Source organism: Megalops cyprinoides, chromosome 3, assembly GCF_013368585.1.
Source record: "Megalops cyprinoides isolate fMegCyp1 chromosome 3, fMegCyp1.pri, whole genome shotgun sequence".
NCBI lineage: Eukaryota > Metazoa > Chordata > Actinopteri > Elopiformes > Megalopidae > Megalops > Megalops cyprinoides.
In genome coordinates this window covers 28,643,615-28,666,095 of record NC_050585.1, presented here as the reverse complement: position 1 = coordinate 28,666,095, position 22,481 = coordinate 28,643,615, and the positions used below count along the sequence as shown (strand labels likewise).

Genomic DNA, 22,481 nt, shown 5'->3' with positions numbered 1-22,481 from the left:
TTATCTGTCAATGCAACATTTGCATCCAGTATGTTCTAGAACATATTGATTAGTGCCTAGTACTATTCAAAGTGGACATAACACTTAACTTTAAGCTTAAGTGACATGTTTCTGTAATCGAAGGAACTGTTTCAACAGAAGAGTAAATGGATGTTGGCAGAGAAAAAGAAAATTAACTGAGCAAACACAAAACTCTAAAAGCTTGGCACTGGCCTTCAGTAGCACTTAGTAAGATGTTATTCATCCTTTAGAACTGATGGGATCTTCACATGTCAAAATACACCAAAGACATACAGAAGAATATGCTGTTAACACTCATTTCTCACGCTCGCTGCTAGAAGGACCCACAAGTTCATTCATATATGCAATCTGTATGAGTGGCAATCACTTTGGTCAGCTTTTCTAGACAAAGATGAAAACTTTGTAGGATGTATATGTTTATTATGTGGCAGACATTTTCAGATGGAAAGGAAGCAGATTTCACGTGTGGCTACGACACTGCAAATACATAGAACACAATGGCTTAAAACCTGTTCATTACAAACAAAGCCATGGCTGGGTATTCACAATATTTTGTAACTACTGTACAAAGCACCACTTGAATTTCCCCCAGTTGTTTTCATTCTAATGTCTTCAAATCTACATAGTTTCTTACAAACTCTCGGCACTGTTGTAAGGCAAAATTTGTTACAATTTTGTTTGAGACCTCTTGCTCAGTTAACTGGTAAATTTGCACACAGCAGGTCTATGAGATGGACAGTTCAGAACATTATCACAACAGTTTTGCAAAATGCAAAAAGGACTTAAAGATTACAGCAGGAATGATTTCTTATTCGGCATTTACAGACTAAGATTTTTGTTAGAAGTACACATTTATTATGGTACTATTAGTATGAGCAGGGTTAACATTAGTACCATTATAAAAAACACAGAAAACAGGTAACATGATTGACATTTTAGATGACAGTATGTGAATGACAGTACGTGAATATCAATAATTTGGCTATTGCATGTCTGTTGCAAGGCAATTCCTGTATAAACATTGTAAACAAGGCAGCTAACTATCACAGAAGTAAACTGAGAGGAATGACAGACCATTGCAAAGGCAGAAGCTTGATTTGGGGTCATCTGGGGCCCCAGTATTCCTGAATTTTGAACTATTTTGGATGCCAGAGTTGGTTGTCCTTATTCTCAATAACAGATGTATAAGGGCATCAATGTTGCAGCTTTAGGAAGGAAAGTAACTGAATACAGTGCTACATGATGTATATTTTTAGAAAGCTAAAAAAGGAATTTGATATTCTCTAGACAGTAGATTTGAATGTTCAGCAAAAGTAGACCTGACAAATAAAAAATTCATTATAGTGCAGTACAAATGACAAGATCAATCATACAATCCTCTAATAAGATGGACCTGCCCAAAGAATGCAGTATTTGCTGCAGTAGAATAGTGATATATAAAAACATTTTTTTCAAATTAAGTGCAATGTGTCTAACCCCTCTTACACAGTATTATTCATATAGTTCATGTTCAGTGACCGCCAAACACATAAATGTATATGGAATAAAGAAGCACTTAATTCTAAAGCAAATCACACAATGCATTTCATGTCAAATGAACACAGACCTTAGTTTTGAATTTACACAAATGAAATTGTAATATTCCTAAGATTTAAATTTTTTGAAGAGTGAGAGTGAGTTTGCTTTCTATACTTAACAATTGGAGTCACTACTCCATGAATTTACAATAAATGACAGGATATACATGATGCGGTTTTCAACGCATTGCACAATATGGTTTGGGCTGAAAGGTTTATATACAGTCACCATGATCTAGCTGCCAAGTCTATGACAGAAACAAGAAACATTGTTGACGTGTATAGTTGACGTGTTTGTGATTCAGGGGAAATTTGATGGGTTCAATGTTCAAATTGACTCCAGTCTCTGATATTTTTTCATGCTATGTGAAAAGGCAGTGAAGACATCACCGTGGAGGAAGTCTCATAGGAATATGAGGTGGGGCTAGCAGTAGGTGGAAGAGTCACAGGAAGGTTTCACTGAGAAGGACCATGGAGGACTGCACAGCTAGAGTTCTGTTCCAGTGCAGCCCTGGGGGCGCTGTTCTGGAAACTGACGGTAATTTAAGGCAGATCTGTAAACAGTCCGGGTATCACTGAGAGCGTGTTGGGAGATTTCAGTACAGCTACGTGACGTGAACCATTCCTGATTTTCCTTACTATTGCCTTAAATCAAATCTGGAGTCGGTGCAAAACTTTCACACTCCTGCAGATGTCGACGAGAGTAACCCTTGTCCCTTGCCCAGAACTCCTGATGTGGATTTCTGCAGCTAGCGATTACAGCTTGCCTTTTTTGTCTCCAACTCTCAATGCACACAGCAGCTCAAGCAGAGCTGCTTCAGTAAAACCATGAGGACGGGGGCATCCCTTTAGTCTATACACAGCAGAAGTTTCTGTGCCACGGTCCACAGGGCGTCCTCAGTCCTACATGTCTCCTGGACAGCAGGAGACAGGGAAGGCTTGCAGTCCCTGTCAACCCCCTGGGTGGAGAGAGACGTCCTCATCTCAGAAGGGCCTTCCCCTGTTTCCTCCTCATCCATCCACTCCTCTCTCCCCCGCCCCACCCACTGGTCAATTCCAGTCTCCCAGGGGCAGTAAACTGTACTGAGGGAGAGCGTGGCCCCCCCTCCCTACCAGTGCATCACTCAGGGGGTGTAAGGCGGAGGCTTCTCGTCAGGAGGGTAGTAAGGGGGGGAGTAGCGCGGAGGGATCTGGGTCGGCCACATGTAGCTAGCTCCGGACTGCGAGTCATCTGACAGGCCAGAGGAGTCTGGGAACATACCAGGGGCCTACAGGAAGGGACAAGGGATGGACAGCTTCTACAGTCACTCAGTGTGTTGACATACCCAATCAGTTTACACCTCTATACGTATTCATCTACTTAATTGGTGATTACAGTCATCAGTCATTTTGAGTAATTCCTAATCCAAGGTCAAGGAGTGTGGAATGTAAATGCAATCTTCAACAACTTGGCTGCATAATCACATATTTACATTCCATCACATAATATTGTTTCTAATACTAACAATTTCAGTGTTAAGTTCTTGTTGAATTGCATTGAGTTAATGTGTATAATGTGTACATAGCTTGATGGTCTGTTTGGCATACCTCTGGTTTTCGTAGTTATTAAATGTTGTCATATTAGATGTATATCATTTCTTAAAACCTTTTATCAGTGACTGCAGACAATCACTCTAAAATATGCATTATAGCACCAGTAAAATGCCTCTACAAAATAAAACATCAAACCTGAAATAAAATATAGAACAAACATTAATAAAAATGCATTACACCCAAATATATTCGCTTTGTTTTTGTATCCAAAGCTACACTGGTAATGGTTTACCTGTAGGTCATAGGCAGTGTATGGGGGCAGGCAGGGGGCGCCGTTGTAGTAGGAGTTGTAAGAAGTAGTAGGGGGCGGTGCATCACAGGGGGCAGGGGCAGGCAGAGGGTCCGGCTCACAGCTATCAGAGCCAGATGTAGGAGTCTGTACAAAACACACACAGCTACAGTAACTCATACTTGCCCATCTCTCATACTTACAGCAGTCAACACAGACTGGCACAGAAAGCACATGATAATGTAAATGGTCCATGTGATTTTGTTGAATCCGGATCACTCTAGCTGACAGTCAACAGCTGCCTAGCATGTCTTTCAGAGAGGCCACTGTCATTAGCCAATCCCACTTTTGGATTCAATCCCAATTAAACTCCATTCTTGTGAATTGCTCTATAATACTCTTATGGAAGCCTGTGTGCTAACAGTCATGTGGGCAGAGTGGGCAGAGCAAGAGTGGACTAAGGACAAAGGCAATTCATCTGAATCCTGGGCAGTGGATTCCCAAGACCACGGAAGCGGTCGATTTAGTCTCACCATATCCTTGAACCCGCCCAGCACAGCGGCTGTGATGATGCCCAGGAAGAGGGCCACGATGTTGAGGATGGTGGCAGACCACAGCAGGTGGTAGAGGTGCACCACGTCCTGGCAGCTCTGCACTTCCGTGTACTCGTGGTACCCTCCCATGAGCTCCACCCGGCTACGTCAGGTCAGCGGAAGAGTGAGAGAAAGAGAGACTGTGAGCAATGAGCTGTGGCAAGGTCAATGAGAAACTGTAGTACAACAGCCAGATCTGTGTCAGTTTCTTATTTTTTTTACATAGCTGCAAGCAGTTGCAAGAACCACACCACTGATGTTGGAAAGCATGCTGACCAACACACACTTGTGTGCACAGACACCAACGCATGACACTCTTCGGGAAGAGTGCAACACACATGGAGTATCAGACCCCTGGTTACAGTTGGCACAAATGAGCTTTGAGCTTGTAAAACCGGAGGGGGTTTCACAGTGAAATGTGATGGAGGGCTCCAGCAGCTGCCCCAGGGAGCAAAAAAGCTGGACTGGAATGAGGCCTGGTCTTACATGAGGCACGTGAAGAAGAGCCAGGACATGCAAGAGAAAGCCTCTGCTCATTCCCATGTCTGTTTTCCCAAGCAGCACCTCACAGCCACGCTGGTTAATCCAACCACCACAAAGCACCACTGACTGTACTGGAAAGCAAAAAAAGGACCTACTTCCAAATCATGGGTGATTTCCTAAATTTTTTCAAAACATCTTTATTTTGAGGTCCCAAAAGAGGATGTTCTCTGTAACACAGGTAAACAAATGGTTGCTTTGTTTGCCTCCCACTAGTGATGACTTGTCTATACAATTGCGTAAGTAAGGGTTGGAGGATAAAAATCTGCATTTGGCCATGATCCGTGATAAAAAAACAAACAGAAATGGCATATAGTTCTATTAAGGGTCTATAACCCAGATACACAAAATGGTTTTCTTATTATGTGTACACCTCTATAGTGAATGTGAATGTCCCTGTTGCCCTGGTGTGAGGACTGTGTCGGGGCTGTGTGAGAGTTGAATGGAGAGCTGAATGTGCGTACTTGCCACAGTTGTAGAGCTCACAGCAGTAGCAGGTGTTACTCTTCACACGCAGGGTGCAGGAGGCACGCGAGGCCGTCTGACAGTGAACCTGGGAGACAGACAGGCAAACAGAGAGACACAGACTGACTGAGCTCTGTTTTCCCACCCCAACAGAATAAGCATGTCACAGATATCTTTAAACGGCACCCACATCAAACAGTTAGTTCATGTTACTGTAATAAAAATGTTCATAATTTTGCATTCTTATGTTCACCAGCATTTAGTATTTGCTAAAATGCATAGCAGCACTTCAGTGAGATTTATAAATAGGGTCACTACACTCACTTCCTGGTTCAATGATGATGTGCTGGAGTAATACTTGCACCGTCCAGCATACAGAGGTTTGAGGTCCTGCAGAATAATAAACACATATCAAAGGTCACGGGTCACCAGTCAACTTGAGAGCATTTTGAGGAAGCCACCTTGACTGTAAAATGTACAGTATTACTTAAGAGTGCAAATGATCAAGCACCAGGAACACAGGAGTGCATACATCTAACTGGAACCCACACACAAACATGTATGGATTGATCGGTTAAGTAATCATAAATATGAGAAGTACGAAAATCCAAAAAATTTACAAGCTCTGGATATGTTGAATAAGAGGGATAGAGTAAGAAATCCAAAAAAACCCCCAAATCTAATAGGTTAGATTTCTAGGTTTCTCTAGGTTACACTGCATATGTAAATGGAATTCAGGCTACACATGCTCTGGAAATCTGATGGCTGATCATGAATGGCCCCTTCATTGCAAAGCGCTGTGATAGGGTGTCTGGTGAGCTGTACTGTACTCACTATGTGTCTTGCTGCAAACACACCGTCCACAATAGCACAGCAGAAGGCCGCCACCACCCCAAAGCTTATGAACACGATGGAGGCCACCAGCTGTTACACAGGCAGAGAAAGAGATAAGGCAGAATTCAGCTCCACGTGGGGGTTCACATCATTACCAGGTCCTGGGTGTTATCGTTTGCTTTTTATTTGTCTTCCCCCCTTTACTCAGTGTGACAGCAGGCCATCAGGATATACCATGTCCTCCTGCATTCAGTGTGGCCCTGCCATTTTTACAAACATGGCCTCCGCTGCCCTTCAGACCACAAGGACACAGGCGTCTCCTTCCTGCAAATCAATTCTTATGCTCTCAGTCCATAAACTGTGTAGAATAATCTGTCCCTGAATCCTCCTCACTCGGACGTGCAGACATATTTCCCTCCACTTCCTGACTCTGCGGAGCGCGTTACAGCTGACTGCGTTCAGAGAAAGAGCCGCTCACGTCTCCAGTCAGCACTTTCCCTCTCCCTTCTTCTGACGGGCACTGTATGGCTGTCGCACGGAGTGACAGACGCGAGCAACTCGCAGAGACTCGCACGCAGAAAAAAGGTGCTGCAAGGACAGCCGATTCAGTGGATGTGCAGTCGTATTTCCAGTGTAGGGAGCCTTCATTCAAGAGATTACACCAAGCGCTTTGATTCAGGTCAAAATGTCAACACATCAGGTCCTAAAAGATACAGACTTTGACACCTGTGGGCCTGTACATACTGTAACCTGCAGAGTGGGCAAAGGGGGTGCAGGAGGGACAATTGAGTGTGACATGACAATACAAAATGCCGTGGCTCATTTGACACAGAGGATCTTGGATGCAAAATGATCTAATTCCTGATAAATCATTTGTCAACATTCCTTCAAATGGAGCAAAAGATTTCATCTTGAAAGTAGCTAAGCAGTTACATTTTAAGAATGTGGCGCCAGACAAATTTATGTACAGTATAAGTTACTGGCATGACTGTGACACTTGAAACACTCACCCTTACATAAGGACACACCCTGCACTTTAGGCTAACATGTCACACTGTGGACCAGACTGTGTGTGCGTGTGTGTGTGTGTGTGTGTGTGTGTGTGGGGCGGGGGGAGGATTCGTGGGGGCAGTAGGCAGCTGTGATCGACTGCTTTTGGTGTCAGCTCCTTCCAGCAGCGCCCCATTACTGGCTCCAGGCCCAGGTCTTTTCAGGGACTGCTCTCACTCTCTTTCCCTCTCTCCCCATAAAAAAAAACCTAGAAAGATTCAGTTACACCACTCTGTCTGCAGTGCATCGGCAGTTATGGCAGACCAGGAAGACTGGGATCCCACTGGGAAGAAGGGCCAACTGCCATCGTCACTGCAGAGCCAATCCAGTGACAGCCACTCCACTCATTTCATGTGACCCATAGTATTTCAAAAACATTTACTCTCCTTTACCTGAAATGTTCCCTCCTTAAAAGCTCATTTTCACACACCAAAACTGGATATATGGAAAATGCTAAGCATATAATACTATGCCCATGGCTACCCTGCAGACATGAATTACATGGTGTTCTCAAAAAAATGTGGGCACAGGAAAAGCAGATAGCAGACTGATTCTTTAGACTCAGGTGCATGTGATCATGTTAATAAACATGTCACATCCTGACCCCTGCCCTTTTCAGTGAGCTGTGGGTGAAGTGAATGTCACCATGGTGACAGAAAGAGCTACCCTGTCCCATATATTTACTGTTCTGCCAATGGATACAAGAGAAGAGGCCTCTACGATCCAAGGCAGACCCCCACCCAGCCCTCCCACCTACTCCTTCTGCACATTCCTGCCCCATACTCCTGTTACACTTCTGTTACACCCAAGGGGGTATTTATGGGTGTACCTTACCAGCAGCTCAGGAGTATGTTCCTGCTAATCCAGTAACCACCCATCCTGAAGCAATTGTGAAATTCTGATGAACATAATAAAAGGCAGAGCTAATTTGGAAAAACATTTTCTCATTAAATATTAATCTGTGTTTTTTTTTCTTGCTTCAAGGGAACAACATAAATGCGTCTTTAACAGCAAAGTTCAAACAGTGATAGCTTATAAATGGACTGTACTGCCAAAGACGGGCGTAATGTAGACATACCATTTGCCTTTTGTTTTCAATCAAATGAGCTCCGATGATTCCGAGAAAAGAGCCAAAACCGAGCTGGAAAAAACATGACAGATAGAGAGATGGGAGCTTAATTCAATTCGATGAGTGGGCCAACGACCACACTCATTAGCAGAACATTATTGGGTTTTGTCTTCAATGTTGATCTGGAGAATCTCAGTAAGAGGTGCTCGGCATGACATTTATCATGCGAACTAAGCTTTCTCTATGGTTGGTATGAGTCCTCCTCAGAGATGTGTATGTTAACCTGATCAATTTATTTTTTTAGTTTTTCCTCAGTGCTGCTATAGGGAAGGATTGTCTGTCTGTGCAGTAAGTAAACAGAAGTAGCAGGGAGGCATGATGGAAGTTGTGCGTAAAGCATTACTTTTTGTTCTACATTTGCCATCTGTTCTAGCTTTAACCAATAGGAAAGCTGACAAAAGATTATTCAATTCTATAATTAATATCCTACATTTAATATGCTTAATTATGAGGTGCTGAAAGGAAATGCTTTATTGAACATTAAGCCGAATCCTCTTTTTGTAGAAAAAGTGTTAAATTTAAACTGAGGATAAGGCCTAAAACCGCTCATCCTGAACACCTCATTGCCTGTCTTGTGTAAACAGATACACAGAGCTTGTTGATTCAGAGATGATCTGAGAGAGTTATCTGTATTTGACCCTAAAGAACTGGGGCTGCCTCTTGCAGCTGTAAAGCAGAGGTTTTCTAAGGACAGGCCCTGATTTACACGCTGTCTTGGTTGGCGTGGCACCCTGGGGCCCTGATATGACAACACAGCTGAGGGACAGACTATGAAAAGCCTCTCTCTCTGGGATTATACTACATGCGTCCTCACAGTGAGTATGATTGAGGACAGGGTTAAAATAACACAGATATTCTCCTCTGCCACACAAAGCTATGGCCATTCATTTTGTACAATGATTTATTTAATACAATCACTAGTTTGCTGGCAATGATACTCACAATGACCCCAGGGTAGTACCCTCCAACAGTGATGTTCTCTGTCCTGGTGGTCGCTGCCAGCCCGATGGTGAGAATGAGGAGTGACACAATAAACAGGGAGGCCGTCACAATGATGGAGTTCCTCTTCCTCCTCTTGAATGAACCTTCCGTGAGATTAACACAAAGTTATCAGACCTTCAGAGTGCCTGAACCAAGCAGAACCACCCTCTGCAGCTGGTGCTAAATTTCCCTTGGTCTTAACTAATGTGTATGCCATCAGAACGTTACGCCAAGATCACAAAAATTAATGTAATGATAGAAGCCGTGTTCTTTTCTATTAAAATATCAGCTAAATGCTAATGCACAATATAAGTTACGTTTATCTTTGTCCCATAACCAGCTGTTATCCACCTGCTTGGTGAAAGCGAACGTTTTTTTTTTTTTTTTTTCATTTCAGAAAAAACGTGTGGTGCAGACGTACTTGGGACTTTTCCTTCGAGACTAGATATAGTAACAAAAATATATGAACCTATGGCCTATGTTAGTACAGGACTGTTGAAGTTAAGGTCACTAAACTAAACGAATGTCATATTCGTTTGTACTAACTATATTGGAAACATGTGTTCGCATGGGCGTCAGTACATGCCTTCAAGTACAAACAACCAAGACTGCCAACTACACCGAGGCGTACAGTCTTCAAAATACGTATTTAAAAAAATAGCCACACCTGCAGCACAAAGCAGTCGTGACCATCGTTTAATGCAGACGCGGAGAACGCTGCGAAGGGCAGGTCGTTTATCGCAGTGATATGTGCTCTCGCCCTCAGAGTTAGATACGGATAATGTAATATTAACCGTATGCTCATCTTGGAACGGCAGCAATTTCTTGATGAACCATTTCAGACAGCCGAGATAGCCCATGCACAACATAGCTTTGCACAAACACATGTCACGGGGTTTAGTATCAGTAATTTATTCGTGTGTATACATGTTTAATACATTATGGCAGAGAAAATAACACACACATGCTCCTTATTAACAGTGACATAAAGCTATTCAATTTTAAGCCAATCGCAGGTAAACCGCAGTAAGAAAACATGACATGCATTTTAAACATAACATAGATATATCTATGATTGACATGGTTGAAACATGTTAGGCCCATATGCATGCACACTATTCACATATTTCTACGTTTGCGAGAACAGCGCTCGTGTATATGAGGGAGCTCATATATTCACCCTGCAGTCACTGCATTGACCTTGCACATACCCATGGTGTCGGAGAGACTTATTCCATTGGCTTGCTGGTTCAGTCCGGTAGACATATTTTGGCTTTATCGACACGTATGAGAAAACGTTATGAGTAAGGTTTAAAAGACCGAATTCCTGTTCCGTATGTCAGCGCTCCGCGTCATAGCGTGACCGTTTTTTGCTTTCTGTAGCATGCACTGGTGGTGTTGCCGACCTCCGCGCCTTTGCCGCGCCTGTCTCATTTTCATCTGCGCGTGTTGTCATCTCTGTGGTCCTCTTCTCCTGCGTGCTAGCGCGGCGCGCTGCTCGAAAGATGGCAGATCGTCTGCGCATGTACTAGCACCAGTCGGTCTTCATAATTCATCGTTCAGCTCCCATAAAACCATAAATAATTACAAAAGTAAATAATTTTGACCTACGCTAGCAGGGCAAGAAGATCTCTACTTTTCCCACTGTAGCAGCATTACTGAGGACCCACTACTTATATTCCTTAATTTTAAAAAACGGGCCTTCTATGTGTCTACGCTTAATAGTCACTTTAAGTCATTATTTCATAGCCTATTATGTGCTAAAATATTATGTAAACTTAGTATTAACATAGTAAATAAAGCAATGTATATAGTCATTATAGTACTACTATATTATCATCTATGTGTATCGTAATTATATGCAATTACGCACATTTTACAGGCCGTACTTTACACGTTACATTACATTACATGCATTTAGCAGACGCTCTTATCCAGAGCATCTTCCAGCACATTAGAACATAAGTGTATCAATTCAAATTAAATGAGCACCAGTGGCAGACCAAGCTAACAACACTCCCAGACCAGTGAGTGTGAGCTTAACGCCATTCAAGTCCTACCACAAGTCAACTTGTGAAATCTGAAGCAACGGAAGCCAAGTATAGCCTACTACGATAGGCCTACATCAGTCACTAGAACACAGAATCAAAAAACATACAATACTACACGTAAAATCAAATACTAGAGGTGTCAATGATGTGTATGTCATCTCACACGAAACCTAAACACATACAGGGCAGCGATGACAATTACTTGTTACTTGGCCGATTTCGTTAAGCGTTTTAAATGTATTCCTATGAACACATTTCAACCAGAGTCATTAAAAAAAGAGTGTTCTTCACGGTGAGCTTAATTTGTTCTCTTTTTCGCTCTTACAGAAAAATAACACGTTCCTTCAAATGCTCGGGTAAAAGTAAGTAGCTACGTTGGGTCTTAAGTACGAAGGGTAATTGCTGTGACAAAATAGTCTCAGAATTTCTAAATAGATTGACAAAGAGCGCCATGCTGTGGTGTAATGGAAAATTACACAACCCAATTTACGTACCCAATCCTGCTACAAGTGCTCAAAAACCGCTCCTCAGTGAAAAAACCAGCCTCGTGCTAACACAATGAAGACACGTTACAAGTAATTCAGACTGAATTATTCAGTACATATCGTTTACGATTGTGGAACAAATATTCGTAAACACATTACTACATTTACTTCTTATCCAGTTGTATTCTATTTTCTATTACTTCTCAGAGCCAATCGGCGCTTTGTAGTCTTGTAAACATCTTTAAAATGAATATTATTGTGACTTAAATTGCAGTGAACAGATTTGAATTTAATTTCTGGCTACTTTTCAAAAATATTTCAAAGTAGATATCTAGCTGCAGGCGCAGTAGAATGCAGTCCGTAAAAGCTGAAGAAAACTTCTAGAAATAGGGAAGAAAAAAGAACGGAGAACCCCTTAGAGCGCCTTTTTCCATGACGACATTCCCTTTTGCAAAAAGGAGAAAAAAATACAACAGGTCTCCTGACGAAGAGCGCGCAACGTGACCAGTGTACAAATAGATGATGGGGATGATATGAACACTCGGGGACTCTTGTCTGTGAATGAACGGTTTTTCTCAAGTGCATGGGTATCGCAGCCTGAAAATGATGATATATGCAGGACTTCTGCAAGAGTGCAACAAGCGCACCTCCACAACTCTTTTGTTGCGTAGTCTGTCGAGGAAAACAATGACCAAATGTACAAGTACATGGTCAGAATAAGCCAAGTGTGTAAAAATAGAAGCTAAGTCTGAGTCGAAAAATCCCCTCCATTCAAACTCCGGCTCGCGCTGATTGACAACAGCACACTGAGTTGGGATAAAAATCTTATCTTTTAAAGCGCCGGGCTTTACCCTAGTCTCATCTCAACAGACAAAGGGGCTGCAGTCTACGTGTGTGGAATACTGCAGACCAGAACACTGCACCACTGCCAAAAGTTCCACAGGCAGGGATTAAAAAAAATCTCTCACACTTTGTATCCCACCCCCCAGTTTCTCGTTTAGACAAGAATTCATTCACTATGATGTCCGCTTAGTTGAGAAGAGGTCCTCCTTGTCCAGCTGCTGTTGCATGTGTCCGATTCTCTGATGAAAACAGAACGTATTTTTTGACAAGCTTACAACTTGTTTTTAACAAGGTCAAGTGGACTTCGGGACACCCGTCATTTTTTTTTTTACCGCAAAAGAAAACTCGAGGTTTCGAATATTGGCTATTACCAGTTTATCATTTATTGGCAATAACCAGTATGGATTTGCAACGAGTCCAATGTATCTATGACAGTTAAAGGATATTGTTTTATTATGCTTAACACTTTTAAACGGGAAACTTGTGAATGATGAGTCTTAAGGTGCCTCTTTGATTCACTGGAGATCACAGGAGATGTGATTGGTTTAACAAGTACATTTTTTCTTCTCTGTAGAATCATGGAGCCGAATACCACCGCAGGCGGAGCTGAGGAAGAGCACCATGGAGACGACCAATCTAAGGCGGTAAGTTCCGTTCAGTCGTGATCATCCGTTGTGGTAACAAGTCAAGCAATTCGGTCCTTGTTCGTGTGTTCTCAGACAACTCTCTATAAAGCAAACTGCACTGTATCGTTTCACTGTATCATACATTTAGCCCTGTTCACGTGCTTACGGCTGATTTACAAAAAACGTCCACATAAGTAGTTTCTTGGCAATTGACTTCTCTTGTGAGTTTCTTACTTTACCATGATTCCCTGGGAGCACTATACAATTATAATTGTATCAGGGGAATATAACGTTTAGGGTCAAATAGGCCTATAGTTAGCTGACAGAGGTTTGAGGAATTGGTCTATGAAGTACCTGAAACAAGAGCACCCTTGTCAAAATTCAAAAAGTGGGTTGTTTGTGTAATTTTTTATTCATTTGGTTTTACAGAAATTTTAGCAGTTATCTAACCAAGTATTAGGGTGTTTCTACTCAAGTGTATAAGAGTAAGTGTATAAAAAATAAGTGCCATCGTAAACCACTGCAGTTAAGTCCTGACAAGAAGACCAGGGAGTCTACTGGGGAGGTAGGAAGTGACAAGGTGACAATGTATTCTGATTATACTGAGATTTGTACTAAGATTCATTCTAAATTGAAATTTATGTTGTGAATTGTTTTTCCTGAATACTAATTATAAGCTATCAGCTATTTCTGTGACCACTATATCTTGTAATACTTTGTAAGCTGCAAGACGTTTGCTTAATGACAAAATTAATAAAACAATAAAACAACAACAGCAGTAACTACTAGTATGACTTTGGAATATACGAATAGTCTATATAACCTAACATTACTGGTCCAACCTCAGAATATCAATGGAAAGTTTGATTTTTGTAAAGAACCACATAGGAGTCTTCATTATAAGAATATGTTGTATTGGCTGGGAAGCCAACTAGTTTTTTATGCGTGTGTGTGTATTCAGTGTGTTAGGTTCCTCCAGGAGCATAATCAATGCAGTTGGCATCACGAGAACCAGATTTGAGAACCACAGAGCTAATATGCACCCCATTGCTGTACTTGTGGATGTAGTAAACACTGAACTACTGGTTGTGTTAACTAAGCTCCCCCCTTAAAAAAACTGCTCCTAACATGGATGGATGTGGATACGAAAATGAATTAACAATATCAAAGGGGGAGAATGTTTAAAAGATGAAGTGCCTATTCAGTCTTTTTCCAAAAGCGAGAAGATTCCATCTGATGCCACTGCATTCATATCCTTAGAGCAGTAGGGATGATCACTTGAACATTCCCCTGGGGTCCTAGCAGGCCAGATGATGAGAATCAGTGCAGAACACCATATTGACGTTCAGAGTGCTGAAGAGGTCAGCAGTGTAGTAGGGTTCAGTTTTGAGTCGCATAGAGTGCGGTAGGGGTTAGTGGTGTGGAAGGTAGAATGTGTAGAGACTAGCTGTGAATATATATTTCTCTCAAGAGAGGTGTCAGTGATGCACCCCAATGCAAACAATGCAAGAATACCATAAGTATTAAAAAGATACTTATGCATTTACAATATACTGTCTGTCCACCTATTTTAAAGGAAAATCGACAGTTGATACTTATAGATATGAGTTGTCAGTGGGACAAAGGGAATACGCCTCTCTTTAACCTTGTCCTTGTCCCTGTCACAGACTAAAGTGATCGAGCCCCAGGACGAACTGGACCTGGCTCCGGGCGCACACGATGAGGAGGAAGAGGAAGAGCTGGTGGAGCACCAACCCCTGGAGGCAGAGGACCTCAATTTCGAGAAGTGGAAGCCCAAGCCCAAGCCCAAAAAGACCTTCAGCCAGAAGATGGCGGAGCTGAAGAAGTTCCTGTGGAACCCTGAGACGCAGGAGTTCATGGGGCGCTCCGGGAAGAGCTGGAGTAAGTTCAAACCCTCAGATGAAGACTTCCAGACAGAGCTAATTGCACTTGAGTTAAGTGGATATATCCTCCAGGCTAGAGCTGTGGTTCTTCAGTTTTACTGTGAGCAACAACGTGGGGCCCTGAATGTGTTTTATAGGCTGGCCCCACAGCTCTTAATACCCATCCATCCACCTATATCTAAGTTATAATATAGCTTGTAAAGGTCTTCCCTAAAAGAGATGATGAAATGAAGCGTTAGTAACACCTCATAACAGAACATAAGCAACTCTGGGCAGTGGTGCCATTAAGGGGGGTGGGGGGGGCAGGGGGACAACCCATGTGACTGCATAAGCTTTGATGGCCTGTGACCCAGGCATAAAATAAATTACAACTTTTCATATTATACAGTCAATGCTCACATTTTGGTATAACATAAATTACACCGTTTCATTTTATAGAGTCTATGCTCACATTTTGGCAGTGAGGCTCCTCTGAGGGCCTCTTTGAAAAAGTGGTGATTTAACATTGAAAAAATAAAGAGAAATGATTTTTGATGATACCAGGAAAGACTGATGCAACGCAGATGATACTACTTTAGCATTTTAAACAGAAGAACTAAGATTTTATATTCAATCATTCAACAAAATGAACCTGTAAATGAGGTTTATCAAGACCTATCAGCATAGGGAAATTTGCATTGTTGTCATCATACGCAGTAGTTTAGCTCACTAACCCACCTGTGTGTGCCTCACTTAGGCACTCATAAACAGAAAAAAAGGTTTAAGATCAAATCAGTTACAATTTTCCAACTTTAACATTTTGTGGTTTTCGCACTATGAGGACATAGTTTTAGCTCCAAGATGGAGGAGAACACATTTCTATTTATGATGGTTACAGTTACATGTCAAGAACAGTGTTTAGAATTTATAACAATATTGCCATTTTCCATTTATTAGTGGTTATGTGTGTCTCTAATGTCAGATCATTACTGATTTGTGTATCAATGATACATTATTGCTGAGCTGAGATGGGTATCTTTTAAAGGAAAATTTCATACATTTTATAATAGCAAACTTTTCAACTTGAATGAGTTTATTTTCTTGTGTAGTTTTCTCCTTTTTTGGCCTAATTTTCCTTAATTTATTACTGTGCATCTACTTGTTTTTACCTCAGTGGCAGTTTGAATTTCTGTTTGTGAATCAGGTAAGTTACGCAAGTAGTTGCAAGGCCTCAGTCCTGCCTTTCCCACTGGAGCCCACCAGATGGTCAAGATCACTACTGTTCAAAAAGGGAATATGGTTGGTCTTTACTTTTTAGATGACCTCATCAGTTCCTTAGAGATACTTGTGTTGGGATAGAATGGGGCTTCCTGCATTGTTTCAGTAATCTTGAGCATTACTATGTCATTGTGGACTACGGAAACAAAAGTAGACTGAGGTTGCGTGTTGTTAAATTGGGGAGGGAGGGGGGGGCGGCGGGGGTGCTGGTGTCGGTACATTTGGACACAAGCCCCATGCTCTCTCCCCTTTCCAGCCAAGCATGTCAAGAGTTCAATGTTTACATAGGTGCGCGGATAACTCAGACCAGTCCTGACAAACACAGGTGGTCTGGGAGTCATCCCTGGTGGGAGCCTGCTGCATCCCGGCCTGCGAGTCTCATTCCTCTGCACCACGTACGCGCTTGTCCCCCCCCCCACAAATCACCACTCGCCTCAGACTCACATGTGTTGACAGACCTGCTGCATGGGCGCCCAAACCGCCATATTCACTGTCACACACACAGCGCAGGGTGGGGCGGGGACGGGCCACAGCTTCCACCGCAGCCTGCAAGCGTTTCCTGTGAAGGCTCAGGGGGTCACCAGTGACGGAGCAGCCGCGGCTCTGTTGCTATGCGACTCACGGATTTCTCAGTTAGTAGCATTCTCAATGACAAAAATAGATGGCTCGAAGGGAGTTTGTTTAAACTGAACCCGGAGAAACGAGCCTTTGGGGAATGCAAGTGCGCAGGAGGACTGCTGTCTCAGACCTGCTCTGCTTCTTCGGATGGATAAAACTGCCGGCTAACTGAAGTCACTTCCCGCATAAAACATTCCTAACCAAACAAGATGACAGTTATGGTGAAGCAGAGATGTTAGATACAGATATGTCCTGTGGCTGTCAGGAAGCACGCAAGCAAAATACATGCATAAGGCATCGGTATCTGTGCTGTATGTCTGGTCGCAGGAGTTCGTTTAATTGGGAGACGGAGCCGAGTGACTGAACTCGGCGGCCATGCCGGCAGCTCTGTGTGACTGCAAGGGGCCATTGCTCTGATGGCACCCGGGAGTTCACTGTGTTCCTGAGTGAATTCACAGTTGGAAGAATTCTCACCGAGCTGAAACAGAAAGGCCTTTGTGGCTGGGAGACGCTACGCTGGCTGCCACCAGCCCCTGTGAAATCGCCCATGCAGCCAAAGCCATTTAATGTGGAGACACGTTCAGCCCGATTATTGACTAATGGACTGTTAATCAATGATTAAAGAGTTGTTAGGTGTTCTTTTCTCACACTTCTTTTTTTTTTTTTTGCATTTTCAAGTTTTCAACACACATGTATAATAGCATTGCAAAGCATTGAAATGATACGTAAAAGCAAATGAAGTGCTCGCTGGCACTCAACTGAATCAGAACGTTAATAAAACGTATTCAGATCTGATGAGACTCAAAGTGACTCAAGACTCAAGTGAGAACAAAAGTGACAGTGTGTGGCAGGCCCTAAACTGACTGGCTCATTTGAAGTAATGCATGTGGTCTGTGTGACAAACTCAACACATACTGTACACACCGTACAGCTTCCGGTGTAAAAGTCCAGCACCGTGCCTGGAGATTTCTGTAAGATTTGAATTATGCATCTCGAGCCACAGAGTGACCCTGAGAGCTTGTCTGGACCAGAACTCCCAAATGTGACCACAGTTGCAGTTTTCCACTCTAGCAGGGCTCCCCTCACATCTGAGAGGCAACAAGACAAAATCAAGGCCTTCCACCTTTACTGACTTCCCGTCTTTATTTCTGCTGGGCAGGCTTTTGTCTGTCCTTGTGCTTCACTTGAAGACATAAGTTTTAACCATAAAGATATTATAGGCATCACAGCCCCATGATCAGAGGCAAGAAGGCCTGCAACTTCACTGTCCATTGTGGGGAGACAACATGACCGCTGGGCAGGTGGGGTAAGGAAATTTCTTGTGAACTGAGTCCTCATGGCTGCCGTGTTATCTTGCTCATCCGCAGGCCTCATCCTCCTGTTCTACTCGGCACTGTACATCTTCCTGGCAGCCATGTTTGCAGCCTGCATGTGGGCCCTGATGTGGTCAATCAACCCCTACATTCCCACCTACAACGACAGGGTAATGCCACCAGGTAAAGCTTTACTAGCTAGCTTGTACCTTCCCTGGCCAACTATGGAAACGTGGTCATGCAAAGCTTCTAATATCATTGACTCCTTGTATGGCTATTTGCTTGTGTTGTACTCTGCCTCACTTGTAAGTCACTTTGGACAAAAGTGTCTGCCAAATGAATAAATGTAAATGTAAAGCCTTGTCTGCCCGCTTTTCCTCTCCCTTGGCTTACGGGCTCAGGGGCCTGCTGGCCCTCTTCTGTGATGTCAGTAACCAGACCACCAATATCCCGCAGCAGCTGACCGTGTCTGCACTTGTTTGGCAGGCATGGTCATGTCGCCATGTGGGCTGAACGGATTTGACATCTCCTTCAACGCCTCTGACCGTCACTCCTGGGAGAAGTATGTGAAGGCCCTGGAGGCCTACCTAAAACGTGAGTTTGTGGCCCGTGGCCGCAAGCGTGCTCAGCTTTTCGTCTGTTTGAGGAGGTATATGAAGCACAAAGCCGTTACCTTAATGTCAAGAGCAGGATCCCCTTCCCCCCTCCCCACCTTTCTCTTCAGGCGTAGCGCCAGCAGAAAGAAAGCCGGGACGGAAGACCTTTGTGAGCGGAGCATTTCCATTCAGCTCTGCTCCAGCCCTTGCTTTTGTGCTGGGTCGCTGGACTCCGGGGAGGGGGCCAACAAACGGCTGCCTCTGTTTGTTATATTCATGGGACCTTCCTCTTATTCTCCCCCCTCCTCCGTTCTGACAGCGTACGACGACTCCATTCAGGAGCAGCAGAACATTCAGTGTGCGCAGGACGCGTACTTCATGCAGGACGACAAGGAGGAGAGCGCCGAGCGGAAGGCGTGCCAGTTCAAGAGGTCCTGGCTGAGAGACTGCTCAGGGCTGGACGACCCTGACTTCGGCTACTCTCAAGGAAAGCCCTGCGTGCTCCTCAAAATGAACCGGGTAAGAAGGGAGGGGGAGAGGCACACAGGATGACTGGAACTGCCCTTGTTTATGATGTATGCAGGGGCAAGATGAAAATATGAACCTGTCTGTCGCATGTATCTTGTCATCATTCCTCAGACTGCCTCTGGGTTTGTACATATTAGCACTGGTATTTAAGCACTGGTACTGTAATATAGAAGTATGGGGACTGAAATGAGATTTAGAATGAGAACCACAGTTTTAGTGACATCTAGTGGTGAGTATGAGAATTAGAGGCCCTTAAGAGGCCCTTCATAAAATGAGCTGATATGTACCGCACAAGGACAAGCATCTGAAGTTTTGTGACTTAATCAGAAGCCAGCTCAATCACAAGATATGCATGGCAATTAAGAGGCACTTACATCATCTGGAGCCAACATTAAGTGAAGGATAATTGGTGCTCAAAACCTAGAATGGCTGGAGGAGATCTGTTGACTCTAGGAGCAGGGCTCCTCGGGTCAAGTGAACATGCAGCAGATGGCAAATGTCAGAACTTCATATTTATGTACATGTTATTTGGTTTGGGGAAGCTCGCTTGGTGGGACACAAGCAGGGATGGGCCCCCCAGCTGTGGCCTGGCCCGTGTGAAGTTTCTCTATCCCAGCATCTCCCACACACAAAAGAAGGCATTTTAGGCCCAGGCAACACAAACGAGCCTCACTGTTTTCAAAGCTGCAAAGCTGAACTCAAAAAACATCCCAGCCATGTGTCCCGCCAGCAGGTGGTGGCGGTTAACCCTGGCCCGCTCCCTCCTGCAGCTGGAGAGAGGCGTGCAGTCACGCTCGTGGTTTGTGTTCCCTCGTCTTTGGATGGCGTGATGAGACGGAGCAGACTGCAGTCTTCTCTAATGAGGCAGTGTGTCAGCTGGGAGCCTCGCTGCTCTGTACGTTCTCCCAGCGCCCTCAAGTACATAAAAATAAAACAGGCCACCCAGTCAGGAAAGCACAATATCTTTATCCCCTGTGAGTCCAGGAAGCTCGTCCAGCTGCCACAACAAACCCCAGCGAGCCTTCAGCCCAGTACCTTCAGTTTTACTGATGTTTATGTAATTGTTGTAACTGTGTCCGCCCATTTAGATTCTTGGATACTTACCTGGCCAAGGCACTCCGATCAATGTGACCTGTGCTGCTAAGGTAACCATGTTCATTCATCCCACAATCTTTCCTTTGCCTCTATGTCTCTGTGTGATCTGCAATAAAAGAGCTGACACTGGTTATTGATTCACTTTTTCTCTCACTACCAGAAAGGAGGCTCAGAGAACCTTGGGGACATTGAGTTCTTCCCTAAAAGCATTTTTAACCTTATGTACTACCCTTACTATGGAAAGCTGAGACATGTAAGTATGAATCCAACTGTTTGGTGGCTGAGTTGAAGTAGTAGAATTACAACTAGAAACTCAAGTGTTATAACCCTCGCTTAGGTGTGTTACATCAGGTGCTTGTATATGGGTTTGTTGACTAGTTGTGTAAAACTCAGAAACTGTGCTTTTAACAGGATTCAAAAAACATCTAACCTGAGTAATATATGCCTGAGTAGCCTGAGTAATATATCCCGCACTGCTGACAGGTGAACTACACCAACCCCCTGGTAGCCGTGCGTTTCCCCAGGGTACAGCTCGACACCCACTTCACCGTGCAGTGCAAGCTGAACGGCAAAGGCATCATCAACGACTCCCCCACAGACCGATTCCTTGGCAGTGTGACCTTCTCTCTGGAGGTGGGTGCATAGGGGGCGCTGTTGCTGACCAGCTGCGGCCGTGAGGCCCAGCGGACCTGACTCTATAGGCAGGAGTACACCATGCAGATGAAGAACCAAGAACACCAGGAGCTGTTGGCGTGGGTACAGCAGTAGAAACGCCTCTTTCCATCCCCCTGTCTACCCCACCCAGGTCTGACAGCAATCTTTGATCCCCTTCTGTAAACTCCCACCCACCCCACCCCAATATACACATGCTCAGTGATTCACCCTACGCCTTCATATGCTAATATAAGTTATCTTCCTGTGACTTGTTTCAACTGCTGAACAAATGATCGGTAGCATAACAATGACAACAGAATACCTGATACTCTGCTTTCTCTGATTTCCATTTATAAAGTTATACCATGTATGTCACAAATGACATAGACATCACCTACTAATTATTTTCCGATTAGTGGTAATAGCTACAGCAGTAATTATGTAAAATAAGAAATACGCCAACTATATTTTGAAAGAAAAGAGTGTTAAATTCAGGTTACATATCATAAGCCAGCATAACGTATGATTTGACTGGTTGTGCCTTTGATACCCTTGACCTGACTAGTCACTAACTGAATTAACTGGGGGCCAGATGAGAGGAGTCCCAGTGACAGAACACAGGACTGGAACGGGCGGTTTTTGTTCGTGTCAGGACAACTCTACCGTATTAATAGGGTCTCACTGTCATTGTCTTCCCTTTATTCCTACAAAAGCAGCAGCCAATGAGGCAACAGATGCACTTCACTCATCTTGTCGTGTTATTTTCTAATTGGCTTTAGCGCCACTTTACTTTGAATTCTCTTTAGCGATTTCACCCACTCATAAAATAACCATGTGTTTTTCTAAAGTGCGTGTTTTTTTTTTCGTCATGGTCACATTCTCTCCACATGAAAGACTTTAGGTATATAGTAGCTGAAACATTTACTGCATTATGCAAACTATCCCAGTGCACTGCTGTTATTTTTATGGCCACTACAATCCATTGACAATTAATATTTTCACTAAAATGTACATTTTTACAACTTTTGGTTTTTATCAGATGTGAATAAAGGAATCACAATCTTTCCATGTTAGCTGGTACTTAATGGTCAGTGTGTGCCTTGATAAAAGTTTAGATTTCACCCTTTTTGTTTGGATATCAGAGTTTGTCCAAATATTTGTTTGGAAAATGACAGAATTCACCATTTTAAGTATTGAGTTATTTATCATTGTTTTTCTCCAATCATTAACTTTACAGAGGTTGTTAATGTTCATTACGGCACTTGAGGCTATGAGCTGTAAAGGCTATGCGTGAAAATGAAAAGCACATACAGACTCAGACATGCACCAACATTCTGTGGGAAAAGTGTGCCATCTTATATTTAAAACTCCTAAAACATTGTTCTAGCAATTCAAGTAAACACATGGAACTAAATTGACTAATTTAAACAGTGTGTGTCTGTTCTTTTTTATTCACCTCTTCAGCAACTGGATATCCTTTGAAATACAAAATATACTCA

The 22,481-nt window shown here is 43.3% G+C and overlaps 2 protein-coding genes across 4 annotated transcripts; one reads left to right on the top strand and one right to left on the bottom strand.

The window, feature by feature from the left end:
- Positions 1 to 1,708: 1,708 nt before the first annotated feature.
- Positions 1,709 to 10,498, bottom strand: LOC118773980 (transmembrane protein 255A-like). Of its 2 annotated transcripts, XM_036523062.1 has the most exons (10): positions 10,224 to 10,498; positions 8,974 to 9,116; positions 7,981 to 8,043; positions 5,853 to 5,942; positions 5,343 to 5,408; positions 5,018 to 5,106; positions 4,652 to 4,723; positions 3,954 to 4,116; positions 3,424 to 3,567; positions 1,709 to 2,866 (listed from the first exon to the last, which is right to left on the bottom strand). In XM_036523062.1, the coding sequence occupies exons 1-10, from the start codon at positions 10,276 to 10,278 to the stop codon at positions 2,723 to 2,725; spliced, it is 1,029 nt and encodes a 342-aa protein (XP_036378955.1). In that variant the 5' UTR covers positions 10,279 to 10,498; the 3' UTR covers positions 1,709 to 2,722. The 2 variants fall into 2 exon arrangements, with proteins under 2 accessions (XP_036378955.1, XP_036378956.1); XM_036523063.1 differs by lacking the exon at positions 4,652 to 4,723.
- A 2,015-nt stretch (positions 10,499 to 12,513) lies between these two features.
- atp1b4 (ATPase Na+/K+ transporting subunit beta 4) lies at positions 12,514 to 22,410 on the top strand. 2 transcript variants are annotated; one of them, XM_036523012.1, is made up of 9 exons: positions 12,514 to 12,683; positions 12,966 to 13,035; positions 14,685 to 14,919; positions 18,164 to 18,292; positions 18,596 to 18,703; positions 19,025 to 19,224; positions 20,322 to 20,378; positions 20,489 to 20,581; positions 20,812 to 22,410. In XM_036523012.1, exons 2-9 carry the CDS (start codon positions 12,970 to 12,972, stop codon positions 20,971 to 20,973), a joined length of 1,050 nt encoding a protein of 349 aa, XP_036378905.1. In that variant the 5' UTR covers positions 12,514 to 12,683; positions 12,966 to 12,969; the 3' UTR covers positions 20,974 to 22,410. The 2 variants fall into 2 exon arrangements, with proteins under 2 accessions (XP_036378905.1, XP_036378904.1); XM_036523011.1 differs by having other exon boundaries at positions 12,517 to 12,741.
- Positions 22,411 to 22,481: the final 71 nt, after the last annotated feature.

What these genes read in the sequence shown, in the direction of transcription:
- LOC118773980 (XM_036523062.1), bottom strand. Translation starts at nt 10,278, where the DNA reads ATGTCTACCGGACTGAACCAGCAAGCCAATGGAATAAGTCTCTCCGAC. An exon ending in TTGAAAACAAAAGGCAAATG is followed by an intron (nt 5,943 to 7,980) that starts GTATGTCTACAT and finishes CCTGTGTAACAG; the next exon opens with CTGGTGGCCTCCATCGTGTT. An exon ending in TGGGCGGGTTCAAGGATATG is followed by an intron (nt 3,568 to 3,953) that starts GTGAGACTAAAT and finishes TGTTTTGTACAG; the next exon opens with ACTCCTACATCTGGCTCTGA.
- atp1b4 (XM_036523012.1), top strand. Translation starts at nt 12,970, where the DNA reads ATGGAGCCGAATACCACCGCAGGCGGAGCTGAGGAAGAGCACCATGGA. An exon ending in TGCTCCTCAAAATGAACCGG is followed by an intron (nt 19,225 to 20,321) that starts GTAAGAAGGGAG and finishes CCGCCCATTTAG; the next exon opens with ATTCTTGGATACTTACCTGG. An exon ending in ATGTGACCTGTGCTGCTAAG is followed by an intron (nt 20,379 to 20,488) that starts GTAACCATGTTC and finishes TCTCACTACCAG; the next exon opens with AAAGGAGGCTCAGAGAACCT.